The 26851-nt window shown below is 47.2% G+C and overlaps 1 protein-coding gene across 1 annotated transcript in view; it reads left to right on the top strand.

Moving 5' to 3' along the window:
* The window catches only part of LOC147121890 (adhesion G protein-coupled receptor D2), a 422076-nt gene extending 395241 nt beyond the window's left edge, over positions 1-26835 (top strand). The window contains exon 20 of the mRNA XM_085978030.1: positions 21823-26835. Coding sequence (XP_085834156.1) covers positions 21823-21972 — 150 coding nt within the window. The 3' untranslated portion in view covers positions 21973-26835. The remainder of the gene's footprint in view (positions 1-21822) is intronic.
* Positions 26836-26851: the final 16 nt, after the last annotated feature.

Here is a 26851-nt window from a genome sequence, read left to right as displayed (position 1 = left end):
CTAAATCTGACTATGGGACTAAATCTGATATAACACCTAACCTGACTAGAGCACCAAATCTGATATAGCACCAAATCTGACTATAGGACTATTACGTCCGTGAATGATTGAGACACGGACAGCAGGAGTGGAACAAAATAAGTCTTTACTGGTGGAAGTCAATAGTGAAACTAAAAACACAGAGTCTCACTAGCGCCTTTTATACAGGGGTGGTCACTGCCGGTATTGCAGTCTGAGACCAGTTATTCTCTTAAAGGTGCATACACAACAATTCCTCCCCTTTTAGATAAACAGTACATAACATTCATTTAACAACTAAATGATAACTAATTACAATCACAATTACGGTTGCTAGATACATTGGTTAAGTTTAAGCAATTATAAGTTCAGTCTTTGAGGAGGCTTTCTGATTCTGTCTGGATAACGCCTCTTTGGGGTATCAGGTTCTTCTGGCAATGTTGAGTCGAGATCAATGTCGTTGTTTGGTTCATCTGCTTCCAATATCACCGATTTTGCGGTAGCCGCAATTGGTACGTCGATTTCATTGCCAGGTGTATCAGATCGTGGTGTGGAGTTGACGTTTTCCAGTGACTCTAGAATCTGGTCAGCATGGCGTCTTACAATGCTCTCTCCAACGTCCACGGTATACATGAGAGGTCCTTGCCTTGTACAAATCGTTCTTGGCTGCCATTTCTCAGTGCGGTAGTCCCGGGCCAAAACTGGTTGACCTATCTTAAAACTCCTGGTCGGCCTTTCATTCATATTCTGAAACTGCCTGTTCTCCACATCTCTTCGGACGTTTGGCTTAACCAAATCCAAGCGGCATCGTAGTCTTCGATTGAAGAACATCATGGCTGGGGTTTGGTTGGTAACCGCATGTGTCGCATTCCGGTAGGCAAACAAGAAGTTGTCCACCTTGTGTTGTAGGGGTATATCTTCATTACACATTGCCTTGATAGCCTTCTTGAATGTTTGGACAAACCTCTCGGCCAATCCATTAGTGGCTGGATGATATGGGGCAGATGTGTAGTGCTTAACACCATTGTTCTTTAAGAACCTCCGGAACTCTTCAGACACAAACTGTGGTCCATTGTCAGAGCAAATCTGTTCAGGCAGCCCATTCCTGGCGAATATGGTTCGTAAAACTGTGATAGTTTTTTCCGTGGTGGTTGAGGACATTTTTATTACCTCTGGCCACTTTGAATGTGCATCCACCGCAATTAAAAACATCGAGTCCATGAAGGGACCAGCAAAATCAATGTGCACCCTTTGCCATGGAGATGAGGGCCACTCCCATGGATGCAGAGGAGCTTGTGGTGGGGCGTTTTGGACCTTCTGGCATCCTGCACAGCTCTTGGTCATCTCTTCGATTTCTCTATCGATTCCTGGCCACCACACAAACGCTCTGGCTAAGTTCTTCATTTTTACCCCACCCAGATGACCCTCATGAAGCTCATTGAGCACTCTATTCGTCAACTTAGGTGGAATTACTACTCTGGATCCACACATCAAGGTTCCTCTGCACACTGACAGCTGTTCTCTTCTCGGCAAGAATGCTGGCAGCAGTGGTTCGCCATGTGCTGGCCATCCCTTCACCATTAAATCATAGACCCGTGATAGTGTCGGGTCATTCCGTGTTTCCTTTTCTATGTTTGCATTCGTCACAGGGAGACATTCGACTATGGTCGAGTGGAATAACTCCATTGGATCCACTGCAAGGTCTTCTTCCACCGTCGGCAACGGTAGGCGTGACAATCCATCAGCATTTCCATGCTGTTTAGTTCCTTTGTACTCGATGTCATATTGGTGTGCCCCTAGGAAAAGGGACCATCTCTGCAGCCGTTGTGCTGTCATTATCAGTACGCCCTTCTGAGGGTTGAAAATGGAGACAAGAGGTTGATGAGCGGTTAGTAGAGTAAATTTTTGACCGTGCAGGTAGTGATTGAACTTCTTCACCCCCCACACTAGGCTGAGGGCCTCTCTGTCAATCTGAGCATAGTTACGCTCGGCAGAAGTTAACGAGCGTGACGCAAAAGCTATCGGCCTCTCTAAACCATCAAGGAATTTATGTGACAGTACCGCCCCAATGCCGTAGGGAGACGCATCACACGCCAGTCTGATCGGCAGTGCTGGGTTGTAGTGAGCCAATACATCCCTTGAAGTGATTAAGTCCTTACTCTTCTGAAAAGCACGCTTACAATCATCGCTCCATTTCCATGCTACCCCCGTTCGTAGCAGGGCGTTCAGTGGGTGCAGAATTGTCGACAAATTCGGCAAAAACTTATGATAGTAATTCACCAATCCGAGGAATGACCTCAGTTGCGACACATTTTCAGGCGCTGGGGCCTTAACAACTGCTTCAATTTTGTCAGGGGACTTATGTAACCCCTCTTCATCAATCACATGGCCACAATACGATATCTGTTTCTTAAAAAATTCGCACTTGGGGCGGTAGGCTCGCAGCCCATGTTCACGTAGTCTAGTGAGCACCTGTTCTAGGTTGTTAAGGTATTCACTGTCATCTTCACCTGTCACAAGGATGTCGTCCAAGTAACACTGAGCCCCCGGAATCCCTTGCAGGACTTGTTCCATCGCTCTTTGCCATATCGCCGGAGCCGATGCTACTCCGAATACCAATCGATTATACTGGTAAAGACCTTTGTGAGTGTTTATCGTGAGATACTTCCTAGAGGACTCTTCAACCTCCATCTGCAAATATGCTTGTGCTAGGTCAATTTTTGTAAAACGCTTCCCTCCAGACAGTGAGGCGAAGATGTCTTCTATCCTTGGAAGAGGATATTGTACTGTGTGAAGGACTGGGTTCACCGTCACCTTGAAATCCCCACAGATGCGAATCTTCCTTGGCTCCCCGGACTTATTGCTTAACGTTTTCTTCATGACAGGAACGATGGGTGTCACCCACTCGCTCCAGTCGACCTTAGACAACATGCCCGCCTTCTCCAGATTCTCCAGCTCTGCCTCGACGGCTGGGCAAATTGCATATGGTACCACTTGGGAACTGCATTCTCTTCTATTTTTATCGAGGCGGTTACGCCTTTAAGCGTGCCCAGTTCTTGTTGAAATACCTCTTTGGCGTTAGCTAAGATTGTTGACAATCGCCCAGGAGTGACATCTTCATCTTTTTTACCGTCCACCGTCATTGCATGAATGGAGTGCCAATCTAAGTTTATCTTCCTGATCCATTCCCGTCCCAATAACGGTGGTCCACCATTTGGCAGTATGTAGAGATACAATTTCCATATTTTCTTGCCGTTGTATTCGACAGGCACCCTTATTTTTCCTCTGGGGTATACTTTTTGCCCCGTATACGTCGTCAAGACGATGGATGTCTCTCTCAAGGGTATGTGTGAAAATAGCCGCTCGTAGTCTCGTCGATTCATGACGGTTAGCGCTGATCCTGTATCCAATTCCATTTTAACTTGGGACCCTGCTATCGTGAGGGTGACCCAAATGGTTCGGTGATCCTCTTTTGCGATTACATTGTGAAGTTTGAGACAGCTTAGTCTCCTGTTCCCGGATTCACTATCGCTCATCTGGTCTTCGGAACTACTGTCCGTCATCTTTTGTACTTTCTTGTACGGTTCCTTAGTAGCCTTTTTGTTGTCGCTGGTCTTCTTCCCAGACCTGCAAACTCGTGCAATGTGTCCCATCTTCCCGCATTGCCTGCATATTTTGTCTTTGGACCAGCAGTCCTTCTGGTCATGGTTAGTTCTGCCGCAGCGATAACATTTTGCAAATCCCCGTGTCATTTCGTGGGTGCTGTATTCCTGTGGTTTTTGTTGAATTTCTGCAGCTCCCCTGGCTACTGCTTCATATGATACTGCCACGCTGAAAGCCTTATCTAGCGTCAGCTCTTTCTCTGAGAGTAACTTCTTCTGTGTTCCTTCACTCAGGAGTCCACAGACAAATTTGTCCCGTAGGGTATCTGCCAGTCCTGCTCCGAACTGGCAGTGCTTTGATAGCTTGCGTAGTTCCGTAAGATACTCAGCATTGCTCTCATCTTTGTGCTGAGTTCTCCTGTGGAATTTAAATCTTTCTGCTATCAACAGCGGTGCAGGGTTTAGGTGTTCCTGTAGGACAGCAACAATTTCGTTAAAACTCTTCGCCTTCGGTTTGACTGGAGTAATCAGGTCCCACAATAGGCCGTACGTTCTAGCACCCATTAAGTTTAGCAATATCGATGCCTTTTTCTCCTCCGCTATTTCGTTTGCCTCGAAATATACCTCGACTCTTTCCACATACGTGGTCCAGTCCTCTATTGTATTATCAAAAGCAGTGATACAGCCAGTCTTCGGCATCTTGCAAATCTAAAATGGTGCCTCCCGCGCTTTGCCTTCTTCCCCGATTTAACAAAATGGCGCCTCCCGCGCTTTGCCTTCTTCCCCGCTGTTGTTAGCGCTGCTTTCCACGGTTTCTTGCGCGTTTAATATTTTTCTTTATTATTTTCCCGTCGTGGAGCGGACCCTCTGGGACACTCCCTCCCTCTTAGGTCCGAACGCTGCCCGGCTTCGAAGCACTGGCCGCGCCCTGTGTGCTCCACCCTCTCTCTCTCTCTTTGCTTCCCGACTCGCTGCCCGGCCCCGTTGATAAGCCACCCGATCGAGCTCTAGCCTGCCGCAGCCCAGGAAGGATCAGTGCACTACCTGCCACCAACCCGATTAGCTGGGAAACCACAGGCCGGGGAACCAAGCCTGGCTCTTGACAGTCTCTCCTGCAAGTTTTCAATCCGACGATTTGGAGGGCGGTTGCCTACGGTCGACGCCCGTTTCTCGAGTTTCTTTGGATTTTATTTTTTTTTCTTTCTTCTGGCTTCGACCTTCAATAACGTCGTCTGAGGTGCTGCCGAGTTGCAGGTAAATTCGTTTCTTACTCGTCGCCAGTATTACGTCCGTGAATGATTGAGACACGGACAGCAGGAGTGGAACAAAATAAGTCTTTACTGGTGGAAGTCAATAGTGAAACTAAAAACACAGAGGCTCACTAGCGCCTTTTATACAGGGGTGGTCACTGCCGGTATTGCAGTCTGAGACCAGTTATTCTCTTAAAGGTGCATACACAACAAGGACTAAATCTGACTATAGCCCCAGAACGATGACTGCCGGGCAAGATTTTTGCCATAGCATTTCATTTATAGCATGAACTTTTTTGATGCAGTTTTTTTTTTATTGCTCTTGACCTGTGTAACTGTTTGTGAGGACATAGGTGATGGGTGGGCGGGACTTGGTGTGAGATAGGATACAGGTATCAGAGCTTTAAACCAACTGAAGGGAATGGAGGAGGCTGGCCTGTAGAGCATTGGAACAGTCCATTTGGGTGCTGTATTGCCAGCGCACGCATGACTGTGCACTTGTACAGCATTTGTGTGTGGACCCATTGATGTAATCTGGAAGTGAATGTGCAAATCATACAATATATGATTATTATGGTATATATCAGTACTTCTGCACACTCTGAAATACCACAGTCCCAATGCATTGTAAATTCTCCCTCCTGAGCAATTCAGTGATAGATTCCTCATTTGGTGAACTCCTCAGGACCCGTAGCCATGCTACACATTGAGTGCTGCCACCCTGCATTATGGGGCACTGAGGTCGACAGTGCATTTGTAAGGCTGTTGGAAGTGCTTGAGGGAGATAAGCAACACTCAAGGGTAAGAAGGAGGTTTGAGTGTATGAAAATACTATAGAGATGGCCCAAGAAACTCTCACTGGGCTGAAAATTCAGTAGGGTTAGCGCCCATTTTGCGGCGCTAGAGGGCCTAGCGCCGCAATGATAGCCGTTTCTGAAATTCACTTCGGCGCTGCCATCGGCGTTAGCCGGTTGCGCTGCGCCGGCACCGATGACGTCATCGGTGTGCACAGCGTCCCGGTTGCCGTGGCAACGCGCCCGAACGCCGAAATTCAGTTGCGGCCGCCTCGCCCGTGGCAGCCGCAACCAAGACTCTGGCAACCGAGTCTTACACAAGTTAGCGCCGGCGCATTAAGGTCGCGCAGCGGCCGGCCGCTTTCCCGCCGGCCGCCTGCCCGCACCTCCCTCCCCGGACTCCTCCACCCCCCCCCCCCGCGGAACAGATGCGTCTGGCCTGCAAGCCCGGCACTTGTCCGAGGTGCCGGGCTCATTTTTGAAAAAATCAAACGGCCAGCGATCGGGTGAAGGCAGCGCCTCCTTAACGGGAGGAGGAGGGCTGCACTTCCCCAGCCTGCCGCACCGCATCGGGTGCCGCAGCGCCGGCTTAGCGCCGCAATGCGGCACTCAGCGCCCATTGGGAGGCACTCACGCCCGCCAGTAGCGCCGGCAGCCGTCTGGGCGCGGCGCTACTGAATTTTTGGCGCGCGCAAGGGAATTAGCGCCGGCGCTAAATTTCCGGCGCTAAAGCCCTGGCGCGGCGTCAACTCAATTTCTAGGCCACTGTTTTTCATTCAGGACAAGGTCCTTTAATTTGTTTCATGTGAGATTAAATGACAAGTCAATGGCCAATGAGGAGGTGATCAGCAGCTACATTAGGAGAATACGAATTACTTGAACTTGTTGCTGAATTAACATTTCCATGGACTTACAGAGCTTGCTTTAGCTGTATAAAATTTAACCTACAACACTGAAGAGCTTTTGATTTGTTTATTGTGGTTTGATAGTCCCTGTGAGGTAAACGCTAAGAAGAATTTGCAGCGATCTATGTTATACTATGTCAGTAATCGATTAATAAGGCATCTACCTGTATGATCCCTTGCCAAGTAGGCTGGGGTATGAGAATGCAACATTGATAGTTTAGCATACCCCACAGTGCTTGGGAGCTGAAGGCAGATTGTGATCTGTTTACAATCTGGGAAAGACCCCATGCACTCTAGTAACACTTCATTGTTGCAACTGATGGCCTTTACATCCAAACAAAGCAGAACTACGTTGGATACTGGGTAAATGGCAGTGGCAGAGCTTAATTCTCTTAGTGAAATCAATTGGAATTCGGCAGGCATGTAAAAGTCAGCCCGCCAGGGGCAAGGTGCATGTCTATTCCCCTCTCACACTTCATTTGTTTATCAGCAGGAACCTGTTGGATGTCAAGGAGAGTGTTCAAATGCTTGTGTTATTGTTTATTTTATAAACTTATAAGCTGCCCCAGGCTGACAGAAATCTGAATATTTATTCGTGCTCCCACATGAACTTTCTCCATGCTACATCAGCTAATCGACAAAACTGTTTCTGTTTGCTAGGTCGGGCAGTGTGACTAATTTGCATAACTGCTCATATCGGGATAGAAACAAGAAAACAGATGTTGTAAGGAGATCCTTTGGTGCAGCCCATAATCACTTGTAAAGTTAACCTCATTGCTTTACAGTCTAAAGGAAAGGATATCTTTAAAAGGCAGAGTGGAGGTAAATGCACCACCCAATGTAGAATTGAACTTCCAGACCAGGAAGGTCCCAGGCGCAAACCCTAATCTGTGCGGTGTTTGCTGATCTTACGCAGGCATAGGCACTGCTATTAGCCTCAGAACCTCTTGGTTAGGAAGTGCAAAATCGTCCAAGGTTTGTATGCAAATTCTGGGTGAGAATAAGATCAGATATTCTGTGGTGTTCCACCGTGGTTAAATTTCCCACTGATGATCTTTGCTAGATTCTCACACGAGGAATGTGAGGCACTTGAGTGAAATACATGAGAGCAGATTGCACATATAACTTGTACCCCAATAAGAGAGAAAATTAAAAAAACACATATCAGACTCGAAGGAGATACAGTTGATAAATTGCAACAATGTCGGACTGGCAGAAGTCATCAGATGCCAGGAAATTCTCAACTTTACAGTAATAAAAAAATCCTCAGTGTTACAGTCACAAGCCAATGGTACCCAGCTTTTGTCTTTACATAAAAGGGTAGAAATTACTGTTGCCAATATTTTAGATCAATGCTTAAAACATTCGTATGAGATTTCACCATGAGCTATTTAACCTGAGGTGTATCTGTTAATATCACTAACAGTAGTTTTTATTCTAAATATATTAATTTCAGTGATTAAAACATCTTAATGTAAAAAATAAACAGGATCTGTTGTAAAAATGCCTTGATACTTTAGATATGTTGGGGAAGTACCTTGCGCCTAACCCATGTTGGTCATGAGCCCTCAAATGCTGTAGTGATCTAGTTGCTACATTAGTCCAATCTTACCTTTAGTAAAAAAAAATCCTAGACTTAGACACCCTCCCACACCCATGCAATCCTTTGCAATTGGGCAAGGGGGTCAATTTCCTTTTTGGTCAACACAACAGGAAGTATGGCCCCAATGTTTCTTTAATCCTCTAACCCACCTAGCACGTACTGGAAAATGAAATGCCAATGAGGGTCAAGTCTGCCATTCAAACTTGGTTGACCTAGTTGTAGCCTCTGTGCTGTCCCTAATCATTGCTTGGCAATGAGATTCTTGAAATAGCTCACTCTGGAAACAGCATTCGGAGTCTCCATCTCAGTTCTAAGGGTGAGCTTGGATTACAGTATTGACCTTGAGGGTAGAAATTCTGGCCTGCAAAGACCATGCTTAATGCACTCGTTCTACATTCCTGTGTGTGCTATCTGCACGCAGGTATTAACCCATTTAAAACAACCGGTTATAATGAAATAACAACAGACGAAGGGTTCGACCCAATGTTGACTCTGTTTCTCTCTCCTCGATGCTGCCGGACCTGCTGTGTGTTTTCAGCATTTTCTGTTGTTATTTCAGATTTCCAGCATCTGCAGTATTTTGCTATTGTAACCAGTTATAATAACTGGGTTAAAGCCTGTGTAACAATAGCACATGCAGGAATGTAGTCTGAATGAGTTAAATCTTTGTACAAGGACTTTGACAATGGGAACTTCTACCATGTGGCTTTCAGAATTTTAGTTTGGAACTTTGTCCCAATTTATTTTAGACCATGATGCAATAATGCAAGACATTTACAAGGTGTCAGCTTCCCTTTGCAAGTCTAATATTGTCATAGGAAACATAGATACTCAGGAAATGATTTTGTAATATCATTTTTTGCAATAATATGAATGAATACATTAACCAGATAACAGGATGAAAAGGGTTTTGTTTTATTGTCTATATGGTTTAATACTTGAAACCTGTCGTAAACATTATGGATCTATACAAGTTGAAATTACTCTTAATGTGTTAGTCCCCTCATATGAAATTCCACGGAACATTCTTTAAATACTTACATCAGTCCTTTTGCCTTACCATGCATATTTTCTGATTGGTGAAGTTTATGTATGAATATTAGGCTGGAATTTTGCCAGCGCTCAGAGGGTGGGTTCGGAGGTGGGTCCGCTATCAAAACCAAAAAGATTGACAGTGGGTCTGGATCCCGCTGTCAAGCCACCTCCATGTCAGTTTCCCAAGTGTCGGGTCCGTCTGCGCTTTACAGACCTCACACCAAGCGGTGGGTGAGCCAATTCAAATACTGAAGAGCTTGTTAAAAGGTACTTAAATACCATTTTACCATGTACTTACCATTTTCCCAGCTTTTTCATGAGATTCCCAGTGCTCAGGGGTCATGTCAGGTAAGTAGGTTGGTCTGTCAATTCTCCATTCCTCTGAATAGTTGACAACTGCAAAAGTGGTATAAAAGCTACCATTTCACAGCTGTTCACTTTCCAATCTGAAAAGCTGAAGCCTTCAGGATTTGGAATACACTTTTGAGCTGTATGCAGTTTGGAAGGATTTGGAGTAAGCTCTCTGTCCACTGTCACCTCCTTGGAACAACCTCTCTCACCAGTGACAAATCGCTTCTGTCATCTCAACTTCAGCTGCCATCTATTCCAGCAGCATCGGTACCCTTGGAAAAAATCTCACCTTGGTCCTCAAAATCCCACCACGATCAGCCCCAACACCAGCAGCACCAGGCACACCAGCAGCACCAACAACAACACCAACCTTCTCTGCAATCAACTGATGCTGCACAGGACACGGCATCAGCACCCAACCACATTGCTGCCTGGGAGGTCAGGGATGGCCTCACCATGGCCAGATTTACTTCACTTGATGTTGTACACCCTGACTGCCACATGATGCGCCAGGTTGGCACCACCCCACACCAAGACCATAAAGCATCCCTACAATGTCCAAGCCATTCCTTTCATACTCATCACCATTGCGGGGGGTAACGTTATGTCTCACCATTCACTGCAACTCACTAAGCCACTTCCAAAGGTGCTCACAAATCTGTCCAAGAAGGCAAAGTGTGGAAAATAAAGATTTCAATATTTGGCAACACATCAACAGAAACTTTACATGAACATTGGCTAAAACACCCAAGTGCCTACCCTTGTGTGTTGTTAGTTGGTATGATTGGACAAGCATGAGGGTGAGTGTGTGGGGTGGCTAGTGAGATGGGGATGTGATGATGTAGATAAAGAAAGAGGGATGGGTAAAGGTGCAAGGTAATTTGATCTGAGTAAGGATGTGCAGGAGTAGGGTAGGGAAGACAGAGTGATGGGGATGTGATTAGTATCACAGCAGGATGAGGTTGAGTGTGACTTTGCAGTAACGTTTCGTGATCTACTGAGATCATTGGAAGGTTTGCGCCACTGCAGCCTGGTCCTCCTGACGACATCCCTGCTTTTGCCCTCCTGTGCAATGTGCAACCAGGCTGCGTTGACCTCCTGGGGAGGTCTCTTCCGCCATGGGAAGGGCAGAGAACCTCCCTGCATGCTGTGAGTCCCTCCCTAAGCATATGGAGGGAGTCATGGGAGAGCCTGGGTGTAGCCGTGCACCTTTGTGCAGTGCTTGTCAGTGTTTGCAGCACCTCAATGCTGTAGAACACTGACGACACAACTGTCAAAATGAATGTGGACATGGCCCCTTTAAGGAAACCGGCTGATGACGAGGGCGAGCCCAATCAACAGAAAATTCTTGTCACAGAACGGGATGGAGCTGGGAGCAGGGTCGCAACCCGCCACCGACCTCGGCTGCACTGAGCCTGCCGCGGTTGGTGAAATCGCGGCGTTAGTGTGTGCCCATTTTGGGAGGGGTTAAACTGTTTATTTTAGTAATGCATAGAGGAAAGTGGCAGAAGCATGTTCAGAGTTCAAATCTGTACTCCACTAATTGGAAAATACACCTCTAAATGCATTCAAATGGCATGGAAAGGAATTTCACCAGAATTTGCCAATGGATTTGTTACAAATGCCACTGAGTATTTTCAACACTATAACTTAAGATGGTATTGAAACAAATGAATAGGTAAGTAACATTTTTAACTCGCTTAGATGAGAAGAAGTAACCTTTGGGCTGCTGGTATGCTCAGAAAATAATAATAAACAGACTATTTTGGTGAATGGTGTAAATGTATTAATTAGTATCCTACAAACCACCATTAAAAAAAGTACTAATTTTCTTCAGATATTTTCCCACTAAGTTGTCCTCACAGTGACAGTAAATGACTAAAGGGGGACTCTTACAGCCTGTGGCATCTGTTCTCAGATGTAAAATTCCAAGTTTTCTGTTGTGGGCTGTTTGATAAGTTAGGTTTTGATTAAATGTTACATTTACTTAATTTCACGCAATGTATAATTTACCCCTACAATTAACTCCAGTATCCCCAGGAACTACACTTCCACACAATCCTGGAAAGTATCCCCCTGTTGGACACCCTGTTAATCCTAATGTATTTTTAAATCGCCCAGACCTATATTCTTTTCCTCTTTTAGGCTCTTGTGTGTGAGAGATGTTTGACTTTGACAGGAACGTGTGGGGGTGGCAATGTAACAAGTTGGAGCTGTGAAACCTCGCTGACAGGTTGACATTTGGGTGCTTATAGTGACAAGAAACAGTGCTAACCGCTACAGAATGCAAACCAGTATTCCCTCTGCTGATCCAATATTCCCTTTGATCACAACATGGCTGAATGGGATTCGCTGCTAGTCTAAGCACATTGTTTGGTGTTAAGAACCAACAAAGCTGCTTCTGATTTAAAGTGACTGTCTATGATTCTAGACCAGGTCCCAGCTCCACTGCAGCTTGAGAAACAACCCACTCAAGGGGGTTCAAGTCAATCAAGTAGCACTTGTTAGTGCAATGTTTGGGCTACAACATTTGACACAATGTAAAAAGACCAGGCATCTAAGTGCATTTTGCTAAGGTAAATATCTCTTCCAGTGGAACTGGCTCCTTTTATCACTTTCATATCTTGAGACTGAAGACACTGGTCAGGCAGTTGCCCATGCGTGGTTGCCACAGTCTTTAATGGCTACCTGCAGTCTGCTTGGAGTGGATTGTCTGATGCAAAGTATCAGGTGCCTACAATAAAGACGAATGTTTGTGTATTGCCACAATTTCTCATGCCATTTCAGTCATCTTTTAAGAGGCACAATGGACATGATCTTCACCGCACGTCAATTACAAGAGAAATGCAGGGAACAGCACCAATCACTGTACATGGCCTTCTTTGATCTCACAAAGGCCTTCGACACTGTCAACTGTGAGGGATTATGGAGTGTCCTCCTCAAATTCGGCTGCCCTCAAAAGTTTGTCACTATCCTCCACCTGCTTCACGATGACATGCAAGCCGTGATCCTGACCAACGGTTCCACCACAGACCCAATTCACGTACGAACCAGGGTCAAGCAAGGCTGTGTCATCACACCAATGCTCTTCTCAATCTTCCTTGCTGCAGTGCTCCATCTCACCCTCAGTAAGCTCCCCGCTGGAGTGGAGCTAATTTACAGAACAAACGGGAAACTGTTCAATCTCCGTCGCCTCCAGTCCAGATCCAAGGTCGTCCCATCCTCTGACGTCGAATTACAGTATGCAGACAATGCTTGCATCTGCGCTCACTAGGAGGTCGAACTCCAAACCATTGTAAACACCTTCACCGAAGCATACGAGAGCATGGGCCTTATACTAAACATCCGTAAGACAAAGGTCCTCTACCAACCTGCCCCCGCCACACAGTGCTGCCCCCCGATTATCAAAATCCACGACAAGGCCTTGGACAACGTGGACCACTTTCCATATCTCGGGAGCCTACTGTCAACAAGGGCAGACGTCGATGACGAAGTCCAACACCGCCTTCAGTGGTGCCAGTGCAGCCTTCGGTTGCCTGAGGAAGAGAGTGTTTGAAGACCAGGACCTCAAACCCGGCACTAAGCTCTTGGTCTACAGGGCAGCACTGATACCTGCCTTGCTGTATGCCTCAGAGACATGGACCACGTACAGCAGGCACCTCAAAGCACTGCAGAGGTACCACCAACGCTGCCTCCGCAAGATCCTGCAAATCCATTGGCAGGATAGGCGCACCAACGTCAGTGTTCTTGCTCAGGCCAACATCCCCAGCATCGAAGCTCTGACCACGCTCAATCAGCTCCGATGGACGGGTCACATTGTCAGCATGCCCGATACGAGACTCCCAAAACAAGCGCTCTACTCGGAGCTCCGGCACGGCAAGAGAGCCCCAGGTGGGCAGAGGAAACGCTTCAAGGACACCCTCAAAGCCTCCTTGAAAAAGTGTAACATCCCCACCGACACCTGGGAATCCCTGGCCCAAGACCGCACAAAGTGGAGGAGAAGCATCCGGGAAGGCGCCGAACACCTCGAGTCTCTTCGCCGGGAGCAAGTGGAAGCCAAGCACAGGCAGCGCAAGGAGTGCACGTCAACCCAAGCACCCCACCCACTCGCCCCTTCAACCACCATCTGCCCCACCTGTGACAGAGACTGTAGGTCCCGCATTGGACTCATCAGTCACCTGAGAACTCATTTTTAATGTGGAAGCAAGTCATCCTCGGTTCCAAGGAACTGCCTAAGAAGAAGGAAACATCAAAATGCAAATGATATTCTCAATAATAATAGCTGGGCCCTATTGCTGTACCTGAGCTGTAGAACGAGAAATATGCTACACATGAAAAAAGTGAGCTGCCCACCCGGGCAAATTAAGCCAATGTCCTAATAATGCCTTATATTAATGTATCAGGATGACACAGTAGTTTTGCAACTGAATGGTGCTCCAAATGTTTTTTGAATCGGTTACAATGGCCTAGAAATTTGATCAAGCCCAAAAACAGGCATTCAGGAAGTGTGGCTGGCGCGCAAGGGGCGGGGCTGGCACGCAGGGGGCAGGCTTGCGTGCAGGGGGCAGGGCTGGCATGCAGGGGCGGGGTTGGCGCGCAGGGGGCGGGCTGGCGTGCAGGGGCGGGGTTGGTATGCAGGGGCGGGCCGAAAGCCGCCCGCACCTGTTCATATGGTCACAGGGACGACATGAAATTGTTGCCGCCAGCTCATTATAATAACTCAGTCTTGCAATCAATGCTATTCATTGGCTGTGCACCTGTTTGGGCTTGACTGCTGCCACTTAAAGGCAGCCAGAACCTACTTACAGGGGAAGTAGACATGGAAGAAGGTGTCTGAAGAAACAAACGGCTGCAAGATCTGCCTATCGGGCCCCCAAGCTCCTGACGTCGCTTTGGAGGCCCTGGTCCAGGCGGTGGACAGGAGGAGGGAGACCCTTCCCCACGGGAGTCAGAAAGTCCACCAGGCAACATCTTCGCCACCAGTGGGAAGAAGTGAATGAGGAGGTCAATGCCAGGAGCTTAGCTCCCAGGACATGGGTGCAATGTAGAAAAAAGTTCAATGACCTCACCAGAGTTGTCAAGGTAAGAACCCTGTTCTCTTACTGTCAGCTCACACTTCCACCACCTCCAACCTCACTACTCACAATATTCCCCTCCGACACCTCTACACTCTCCGACAATCACTGCACCTCCTTCTCCACCTACTCACACACTCTGCACCTTCTTTTCCACCTACTCACACATTCTGCACCTCCTTCTCCACCTACTCACACACTGAAACTCCTTCTCCACCTACTCACACACTGAACCTCCTTCTCCACCTACTCACACACTCTGCACCTCCTTCTCCACCTACTCACACACTCTGAGCCTCCTTCTCCACCTACTCACACACTCTGAGCCTCCTTCTCCACCTACTCACACACCCTGCACCTCCTTCTCCACCTACTCACACACTGCACCTCCTTCTCCACCTACTCACACACTCTGCACCTCCTTCTCCACCTACTCACACACTGCACCTCCTTCTCCACCTACTCACACACTGAACCTCCTTCTCCACCTACTCACACACTGAACCTCCTTCCACTGCACCTCCTTCTCCACCTACTCACACACTGAACCTCCTTCTCCACCTACTCACACACTCTGAACCTCCTTCTCCACCTACTCACACACTGAACCTCCTTCTCCACCTACTCACACACTGCACCTCCTTCTCCACCTACTCACACACTGCACCTCCTTCTCCACCTACTCACACACTGAACCTCCTTCCACTGCACCTCCTTCTCCACCTACTCACACACTGAACCTCCTTCTCCACCTACTCACACACTGAACCTCCTTCTCCACCTACTCACACACTGAACCTCCTTCTCCACCTACTCACACACTGCACCTCCTTCTCCACCTACTCACACACTGAACCTCCTTCTCCACCTACTCACACACTCTGAGCTTCCTTCTCCACCTACTCACACACCCTGCACCTCCTTCTCCACCTACTCACACACTGCACCTCCTTCTCCACCTACTCACACACTCTGCACCTCCTTCTCCACCTACTCACACACTGAACCTCCTTCTCCACCTACTCACACACTGCACCTCCTTCTCCACCTACTCACACACCCTGCACCTCCTTCTCCACCTACTCACACACTGCACCTCCTTCTCCACCTACTCACACACTCTGCACCTCCTTCTCCACCTACTCACACACTGAACCTCCTTCTCCACCTACTCACACACTGCACCTCCTTCTCCACCTACTCACACACCCTGCACCTCCTTCTCCACCTACTCACACACTGCACCTCCTTCTCCACCTACTCACACACTCTGCACCTCCTTCTCCACCTACTCACACACTGAACCTCCTTCTCCACCTACTCACACACTGCACCTCCTTCTCCACCTACTCACACACTGCACCTCCTTCTCCACCTACTCACACACTCTGCACCTCCTTCTCCACCTACTCACACACTGCACCTCCTTCTCCACCTACTCACACACTCTGCACCTCCTTCTCCACCTACTCACACACTGAACCTCCTTCTCCACCTACTCACACACTGCACCTCCTTCTCCACCTACTCACACACCCTGCACCTCCTTCTCCACCTACTCACACACTCTGCACCTCCTTCTCCACCTACTCACACACTCTGCACCTCCTTCTCCACCTACTCACACACTGCACCTCCTTCTCCACCTACTCACACACTGAACCTCCTTTCACTGCACCTCCTTCTCCACCTACTCACACACTGAACCTCCTTCTCCACCTACTCACACACTGAACCTCCTTCTCCACCTACTCACACACTAAACCTCCTTCTCCACCTACTCACATACTCTGCACCTCCTTCTCCACCTACTCACACACTGCACCTCCTTCTCCACCTACTCACACACTCTGCACCTCCTTCTCCACCTACTCACACACTGAACCTTGTTCTCCACCTACTCACACACTCTGAACCTCCTTCTCTACCTACTCACACACTGAACCTCCTTCTCCGCCTACTCACACACTCTGCACCTCCTTCTCCACCTACTCACACACCCTGCACCTCCTTCTCCACCTACTCACACACTGCACCTCCTTCTCCACCTACTCAGACACTCTGCACCTCCTTCTCCACCTACTCACACACTGCACCTCCTTCTCCACCTACTCACACACTGCACCTCCTTCTCCACCTACTCACACACTAAACCTCCTTCTCCACCTACTCACACACTGAACCTTGTTCTCCACCTACTCAGACACTCTGCACCTCCTTCTCCACCTACTCACACACTGCACCCCCTTCTCCACCTACTCACACACTGCACCTCCTTCTCCACCTACTCACACACTGAACCTCCTTCCACTGCACCTCCTTCTCCACCTACTCACACACTGAACCTCCTTCTCCACCTACTCACACACTGAACCTCCTTCTCCACCTACTCACACACTAAACCTCCTTCTCCACCTACTCACATACTCTGCACCTCCTTCTCCACCTACTCACACACTGCACCTCCTTCTCCACCTACTCACACACTGAACCTTGTTCTCCACCTACTCACACACTCTGAACCTCCTTCTCCACCTACTCACACACTGAACCTCCTTCTCCGCCTACTCACACACTCTGCACCTCCTTCTCCACCTGCTCACACACTGCACCTCCTTCTCCACCTACTCACACACTGAACCTTGTTCTTCACCTACTCACACACTGCACCTCCTTCTCCACCTACTCACACTCTGCACCTCCTTCTCCACCTACTCACACACTGAACCTTGTTCTTCACCTACTCACACACTCTGCACCACCTTCTCCACCTACTCACACACTGAACCTCCTTCTCCACCTACTCACACACTCTGAACCTCCTTCTCCACCTACTCACACACTGAGCCTCCTTCTCCACCTACTCACACACTGAACCCCCTTCTCCACCTACTCACACACTCTGCACCTCCTTCTCCACCTACTCACACACTGAACCTCCTTCTCCACCTACTCAGACACTCTGCACCTCCTTCTCCACCTACTCACACACTGCACCCCCTTCTCCACCTACTCACACACTGCACCTCCTTCTCCACCTACTCACACACTGAACCTCCTTCCACTGCACCTCCTTCTCCACCTACTCACACACTGAACCTCCTTCTCCACCTACTCACACACTGAACCTCCTTCTCCACCTACTCACACACTAAACCTCCTTCTCCACCTACTCACATACTCTGCACCTCCTTCTCCACCTACTCACACACTGCACCTCCTTCTCCACCTACTCACACACTGAACCTTGTTCTCCACCTACTCACACACTCTGAACCTCCTTCTCCACCTACTCACACACTGAACCTCCTTCTCCGCCTACTCACACACTCTGCACCTCCTTCTCCACCTGCTCACACACTGCACCTCCTTCTCCACCTACTCACACACTGAACCTTGTTCTTCACCTACTCACACACTGCACCTCCTTCTCCACCTACTCACACTCTGCACCTCCTTCTCCACCTACTCACACACTGAACCTTGTTCTTCACCTACTCACACACTCTGCACCACCTTCTCCACCTACTCACACACTGAACCTCCTTCTCCACCTACTCACACACTCTGAACCTCCTTCTCCACCTACTCACACACTGAGCCTCCTTCTCCACCTACTCACACACTGAACCCCCTTCTCCACCTACTCACACACTCTGCACCTCCTTCTCCACCTACTCACACACTGAACCTCCTTCTCCACCTACTCACACACTCTGCACCTCCTTCTCCACCTACTCACACACTCTGCACCTCCTTCTCCACCTACTCACACACTGAACCTCCTTCTCCACCTACTCACACACTGAACCTCTTTCTCCACCTACTCACACACTGAACCTCCTTCTCCACCTACTCACACACTGCACCTCCTTCTCCACCTACTCACACACTCTGCACCTCCTTCTCTACCTACTCATACACACTGTATCTCCTTCTCCACCTACTCACACACTCTGCACCTCCTTCTCCACCTACTCATACACACTGTATCTCCTTCTCCACCTACTCACACACTCTGCACCTCCTTCTCCACCTACTCACACACTCTGCACCACCTTCTCCACCTACTCACACACTGAACCTCCTTCTCCACCTACTCACACACTCTGCACCTCCTTCTCCACCTACTCACACACTCTGCAGCTCCTTCTCCACCTACTCACACACTGAACCTCCTTCTCCACCTACCCACACACTCTGCACCTCCTTCTCCACCTACTCACACACTCTGCACCACCTTCTCCACCTACTCACACACTGAACCTCCTTCTCCACCTACTCACACACTCTGCACCTCCTTCTCCACCTACTCACACACTGAACCTCCTTCTCCACCTACCCACACACTCTGCACCTCCTTCTCCACCTACGCACACACTGAACCTCCTTCTCCACCTACTCACACACTCTGCAGCTCCTTCTCCACCTACTCACACACTCTGCACCTCCTTCACCACCTGCTCACACACTGAACCTCCTTCTCCACCTACTCACACACTGAACCTCCTTCTCCACCTACCCACACACTCTGCACCTCCTTCTCCAACTACTCACACACTGAACCTCCTTCTCCACCTACTCACACACTTTGCACCTCCTTCTCCACCTACTCACACACTGCACCTCCTTCTCCACCTACTCACACACTGAACCTCCTTCTCCACCTACTCACACACTCTGCACCTCCTTCTCCACCTACTCACACACTGCACCTCCTTCTCCACCTACTCACACACTGAACCTCCTTCTCCACCTACTCACACACTCTGCACCTCCTTCTCCACCTACTCACACACTCTGCACCTCCTTCTCCACCTACTCACACACTGAACCTCCTTCTCCACCTACTCACACACTCTGAACCTCCTTCTCCACCTACTCACACACTGAACCTCCTTCTCCACTTACTCACATATTCTGCACCTCCTTCTCCACCTACTCACACACTCTGAACCTCCTTTTCCACCTACTCACACATTCTGCACCTCCTTCTCCACCTACTCATACACACTGCACCTCCTTCTCCACCTACTCACACACTGAACCTCCTTCTCCACCTACTCACACACTCTGCACCTCCTTCTCCACCTACTCAAACACTGAACCTCCTTCTCCACCTACTCACACACTGAACCTCCTTCTCCACCTACTCACACACTCTGCACCTCCTTCTCCACCTACTCAAACACTGAACCTCCTTCTCCACCTACTCACACACTGAACCTCCTTCTCCACCTACTCACACACTCTGCACCTCCTTCTCCACCTACTCACACATTCTGCACCTCCTTCTCCACCTACTCACACACTCTGCACCTCCTTCTCCACCTACTCACACACTCTGCACTTCCTACTCTCACCACTATTACAACCCTCACTACCGCACACCTCACATCTTACACACTAGATACAAAACTATTCGACCATGACAATTGCATTCCCTAAATACCTTATGGACACGCACTCTTCTTTCTTCCAGGAGAAGGTCATGCACAACTTGCAGCAGGAGCTTGTGACTGGAGGAGGCTGATACTGCCTGCACATCCTGTCCTCTATGGAAGAAAAAGTGCTGGCCATCACGGGCAGGGGAGAGCCATGGCCGTGGCGAGTGGTGGTGCTTGGAGGAGACGCAGCGCAGGGATGTTTCACACCTTATCCTCTTTTTTCCTTCTTGCTTCTATCTCACCCTACCCATGCTGCATGACAAACTGCAGCTGCTTTCACCTGCCACACTTCTCTCTCTGCTCTCCCTTCACACTAAAAGCTAACCCTTCTCCCTCTCTTTTATTTCAGGTGCTGAATGTGTCGAGCACCTCCTGCCACTTTAGGAAGAGGAGGAGCCTTCCTGAAGATGCAGCGTCACTCAATCTGACCCTAACAAGCACCAGCTCAGAGACAGGCACCACGCATACTTTGGAGGGTAGGCTAGAGGAAGAGGTCTTCACATAGTGAATCACCGACCACCAGTGTGCAGGAGCTAGGGTGAGGGGGATAGGATGACACAGGAGCCAGCTAGCCAGAGGTCGAGATCACATACTCGTGTTGCTGCAGAGGTCTCCGATACAGACATTGAGGGCCCAGGCTACCGAAGGACATTCATGGTCATACACGAGGAAATGCTTGGTGCACTGGGCAGCTTGTCAGCGAGCTTGTGCACAATGGCTCAGAGCATGGAGGAGTCCAGCTCCAACTTGTGCTGGGGCTTTGCGCAGAGCAGAGTTACTGAAAAGACAGGAAAAAACACAATAAAAAAAACAGCTAACATGAGAATTGAGTTCTCACTAAAGCCATCTTTAAAAGGATGGTATCTTTTATTTTGCTGTTCTATTTTTTTTTGCAAATGGATTTTTTTTGTCAATGTACTTGCTTGGGCTTTCGATTGTAGGTAGCCTTGAATCTTTTATGTCACGTCTGTACAATTTAAATGGCGATGTAAGGTTTTGTGACTGAAGAGGCTGAATTGTGCGCTTTTATTTTGAAAATGACAGATTGGTTTTCTAAAGCTTGTCTATTGTTCTGTTAATTAATGGAATGTTGGAAATGTTGGCATCAGGCTTCAGAGATTGTAACCACTGAATAGGAGGAGAAATCAAAAGCTTTCATTAATACAATCCAAAGAATATCTCCGAATGCTGTGAATTTATTTTCTTATTGGTGTTTGATGTAAACCACTTCTCAATTTTTTTTCAATAGAAATTCCTGAGTGGCCATTACCATTTTGTAAAGCCTTGGAACAAATTGAAGAGATTGAAAAAAGTCATGTTTATTAAAACAAAATGAGCGAAAGTTTTAGTTGGCAACAACTCTGATGCATGCAACCCGCTTTTCAACAATATTGTCCAAAGCTTAAATTTTGAATAGATGACTGTAATAATGGTGGAATATTTTATGCTAATATTAATTTTACAATGGAAGGTTAATGAAGATTCAGAGAGTCAACTAATGTGAAACAAAGTCCGTCAGCATTAGAGACTGGCGTTGGGTATATTCTGATGGAACAGGTGGTATCTCTCAGTACAACTCAAACCAATTAAAAGGGACCAGACAGTTACCACTGGGAACTCAAATCACTCACCCATAACTCTTTCGATAGATAGTAATAGTTTCCGGGACATTTAAGCTCTTAAAGAAAAAGAAATGCTGCTCCTTGTCCTAACCTAACACATTTTTTAAAATCTACCTACAGGGTTGCAAAGCTGACTGTCCCCTTCCTAGTGGACAGGAGAATATGGAAGATGGCTGCAGCCTGCACGTACCCATAGAGCTTGAGGATCGCCTCTGCTACTCACTACATGTCATGTCTCTGAAGCGAGTTGGCAGCTTATATTTGGACTGATTAAATCAAGATGACAAGTGGCCTTCTGACTTGCGTAATGCATTGGGTTAGAAAGTGATGATGCTACAGTGGAACCTCTGTGTGTGGTGTAGGAAGCTCTTGAGTGTCTTTAAGGAAGCAGATTGATAATGGGCCTTCTGTCATCATTAAGGGTGAGGCCCTTTTCTGCCACCTAGAAGTTTGTTACCATTCATAAGATCAGGGAGGTTAGCCTCCGTTTTAGCTCCATCTCTGTTCCACTTGACTAAAACACATCAGACCGACAACAGTCCTATGAGGAATAGCATATTGAGCTTTTGCTGTAAAAAGGTGTCATTAAAAATTATTTATCGGGCTTTTTTATCTAGAGTATGATTGCTGACTGAAAGAATTATCCACATTGAAGTTAGCCAAAGTCATGGTTATTAAGCCACGTAGGAAAGACTATGGTCAAAGCATCACAGTTTAAATAGCACAGATTATAAAACGAGATCAGACATAGCTGCAGATTCCTTAAATAAATGACGGTGTGATGCATTTAACCATCTTCAGCATCAATCAGGATTTGTCCTAATTATGGATAGTAACTGGATGTTGGTGTTGCTCTTTAAGTATGTCAATAATGTGAATCAATTTAGTCGATAAGAATATAAGAAGCAGCGTTGATTCTTGCTGGAATTGTACATAGAAAGATGGCATTAGATCATTGCAAGACACTGCATGATGCACTAAATATTTGACTTGATAATATGTTGATAACTTTGTATTATCAGATACAGAAAGGAATCTGAATGCTGCAAATGTTCTTTAGTTAAAACCTGTATGATTCAACATAGAGTGTCTCATTTCTGGAGTAGGAACGTCGCAATACTGGTGATGTACTGACATAGCGGGACATGTAAAACTAATGATCTTCACCATCCGCTTTTTTATGGTGGCAAAAGTATATCATAACTATTGTAATTATGATAAATTCATCGGGAAATGTGACTCCGAGGATTTTGAAATCCCTGGAAAGTGGTGAGATTTATGGCAGGTCACAATATTGCCACTTTCACTGCGTTATACTTTTAAAATTAATTGTACTGTGCTGTTAAGAATATATTGTGATAATTCCTGTTTGTGAGCCTGATTTTGGTTCTATAGTGAGTGAAATTAGCTCTCTAAGTGGCATTCAAATCATTCTGTAGTTTCACCAAATATTGTAGGTACACACACACACACACACACACATGCATTTTGAACCTTGTAAAGCACAGCTAATTACTTATTTGTGCACAAGTTTTCTATCCTATCAACTATTCTCTACTAAAATGTACTTCTGTAAAATGTTTTTTTTCATCTATGGATGTTAATGTGGCCTGAGTTTCAAAAGCTAAAACATGCCACATTTTTTTAGCCAAAGTTTTGTTAATAATGTGTATTAGGTGCTAGAACTTGTTGATTGACCAAAAGGCTGTGTTATAGAACAGCGAGATGTAGGTTAACATTGGTTAGCGAGGCAAACTAATTCCCCGCAGAGAGTGAAGGGAAAATGGACGATGTTTTTTCTCAGCTTACTCTGACACACCTACATGATGCCTTGGATGACAAACCCTTTACAGGTCGGGAGGAGGCCAGAAAGAATGGAGATAGAAACAAACAAATTGAGGATAAAATTGGAATTAATGGCTAGTTGAATTTCTGCAGTGACTGGTTGAGTCACAAGATAATTATGGATGAGGAAAGTTACTTGACCCATCTTACTTCATCCATACAGAATGATCCTACTGTTCCCCACAATGTAGTAGCATCCAATTGTTTCATAAATGAAACCAGGGTTTTTGCCTCCATTGCTCTGCTATGGGATTCTATTCCACACATTGATCACTCTTTATGTGAAGAATTCCATGATAGCAATCCTAAAAGTACCTTTTACTGTTTTGAATGACCTCCCCTAGTTCTTGTCCCACAGTTTAATTTAAAATAATATTCCGAGTTAACTTTTTCTATAGCCTTTACAATTTTGTGTACCTCTATAAGATTACCTTTCAGCCACCTCCTGTCTAGGCTGAAAAGCTCAAGGGGCCGATTTTGGTTTGCTGCGGTAATCAGGCGAGCATTGCGATTGAGCTGCCTGCCCGATCACAGCACGAGATGCCTGAACCAGCTTGGTGGTCGGGCCTCAGTAGCCTGCAGCCGGTGAGCTGTGAGTGCTGAATGGATCTATTTTTGGAGCGGTCTGTGTCAGCCACATTAAGGATCGCCGGTTAGGCCTCTGCATGCCAGGGATCAATGGGTAGCATGTCCCTTCCATTGGTATGCAAGAATAGCATTGGGGTCCTACAATGGGTGAAGGATCCCGATTTAAATATTTAAAGAAAGCTCCTGCCTGTTTCAGGCACAAGCCCTGGCTGCTCATTTGGACACCTACTTGAAAGTGCAGTCGGGCAGGCCTTAGGAAGTCAATAAATGGTCATTTGCTGACCGCCCCATTCTCCAGCATAAACGGGGCAGCAGCCATATGAAAATCAGCCCCCAAGTCGCTCTGGTCTTTCCCCATAATTCCAATCTCTGACTAGGGATCAGACATGTTCGTGGCTCTTCTCTGCACTGCCTCCAGTGCTTGAATATTTCATGTTTCTTGGCGACCAGAACTAGACACAGTGTTCAGTGTTCAAAGTGTGGTCGGACCAGAGCACTATCATTCTAATTAAGAAAGTTTCAAGGCTTGATTCCCTGTCTGTGTTAAATTAGCTGGTGTGAGCCAGGGTGGCAGGAGAGGTGCCTTGGGATCCATTGATTGGAGAAGGTAAAATGAGCCAGGGTTTCTGGTTCTGATAGCTACTGGAATTACTTGTGTGTGGACATCAAGTGAGAACAGGATCAGATTGGCTGTGATGCTGCCCCACCCCAGTTACATAGCCTGTTGATATATGAATAATTTAATTCTCCGCCCCACTCCCACTCTGACCTCTTTGTCCTTGGCCTCCTACACTGTTCCAATGAAGCTCAATGTAAGCTTGAGGAACAGCACCTCATCTTTCGACTAGGCATTTTACAGCCTTCCGGACACAACATTGAGTTCAACAATATCAGATCATAACCTCTGCCCCCATTTTATTGGATGGCAGCTGTTGCTGACGATCCTGTTATTCTCATTCACACCTCCTCATCAACTTGAAATGTTGGGGGGAGTTTTAATCCCAAAAAACAGGTGGGTTGGGGTCGGGTGGGAGGTTAAAGTATTGAAAAACTGAATCCCGACTCCAATATGCCCACTTCCGGTTTTAACGGAGGTGGAACAGAGGAGCAAGCAACCAACCCGCTGCCAGGAGGTGGGTCGCCTATTTAAATATTATAATGAGGCTGGCACGCCTCAGATTTAACCACCATTACAAATTTAACTCTGGCTGGTCGGATTTCTCAGGCCTAAGCGAACCGACCAGCTAAATTAAGGCAAGGACTTCTGGATCTAGAAGGGAAGTGCATTTACAGTTACCTCCTGGATCCAGTGTCCCTGCCTTAGCGTTGAGGCCTCCAATCCCACCCCCAGGCCTCCAATTCTCCCCACCCCACCAGGTCTCCGATCCCCCACCCCATGAGGCCTCTGATCGCCTTCCTGGACTCCCCCCCCCCCCCCCCCCCCCCCCCCTCCAGCCCTGATGCTCCTCGGCCTCTCCTCCCCCCACCGATGCTCCAGCTCTGATCCTTCTCCCTCTCTCCCGGTGTTCCGGCCCCGATCCTTCCCCATTTCTCCTGATGCTCCTGTCCTGATCCTTCTCCCCCTCCCCCGATGCTCCAGCCCTGATCCTTCCCCGATGCTGTCAGTGGGTGGGAAAGAGAACTTTGAAATGCAAATCAGGCCTTGCCATTTCTAGACTGCTTCATATCCCCCTCCCCCCAACCCGCTTCCGACCCGCCTCCAGATTAAAATTCCGGCCATTAACTCTGTTTCTCTCTCCACAGATGCTGTCTGACCTGCTGAGTATTTCCAGCATTTTCTGGGGTTTTTTCAGATTGCCAGCATCTGCAGAATTTTGCTTTTGTCTGAGTAATGGCTCTTTGGGTGAGGTACTGAAGGGGGCCTGATGCCTAGGAAACTGTACCTCAACAAGGAGTCCCAGCCTTTGGGGAGGAGGGGAGTGGAGACAAATATGTTGAAGAGAAAAACACAGTTACCTGTGGGAGAGAAAAAACTGAAAATAGTGGAAATCTGAATAAGGAAGATAGGTTAATGCTTGAGGTGAAATCCTGAAAGATTAACTTACCTTTCTTTTTCAGATGCTGACTGGCCGGTTGTGCATTCTCGCCACTTTGTTTCAATTTGAATTTTCTAGCATTTGCTGTTTTTTCGACCTCTACTAAAAATTTGGGAATCAGAAATAATGTTGTCCTACTGCTATATTTAAATTTTATGCTAAGGTATGTTTAACTTCAAAAGATAACTCAGTCGCTGCATTAACAACTGATGGATGGATGGAAAGATTTAATGCTTTAACAGAGATTCAGACCCCAGCTTCCACTTAAATGACAGGGGCAACTGTTGGGTGTGACAACTATAAAAAGGTCAGTCATTGTGTACAATCTTGGGATTGTGAGGGTCAGTAACTGATTCCAAAAGTGCTAACCATTTGCGAAACTAGTAAGAAGGGATGCTCACTAATAGCCAGTTATTATGATTATGTGCTAGAATAGAATCCATCTGTGGTAATCATGAAATGTTTTATTACTATGCTATCCATGTGTTAAACATGACAGCAATAGTGCAGTTAAACATATAGCTATGTAATGGCACTAGAGGTGTGTGTGTGTGTGGACAGAAAACAGTTCCTTCACTAGGCAAAATGGAAGCAGGTCAGTGCAATTATTTACTTTTGACAGTAAACAATGACGTTCAATGTTCATTTTGATTTTCCTT

This window comes from Somniosus microcephalus, chromosome 3 (genome assembly GCF_052327205.1).
Source record: "Somniosus microcephalus isolate GS21.2 chromosome 3, FLI_Smic_1.0, whole genome shotgun sequence".
In the NCBI taxonomy this organism is placed as follows: Eukaryota; Metazoa; Chordata; class Chondrichthyes; order Squaliformes; family Somniosidae; genus Somniosus; species Somniosus microcephalus.
Note: the sequence above shows the minus strand (reverse complement) of the source record. Positions and strands in the feature narration are given on the sequence as shown.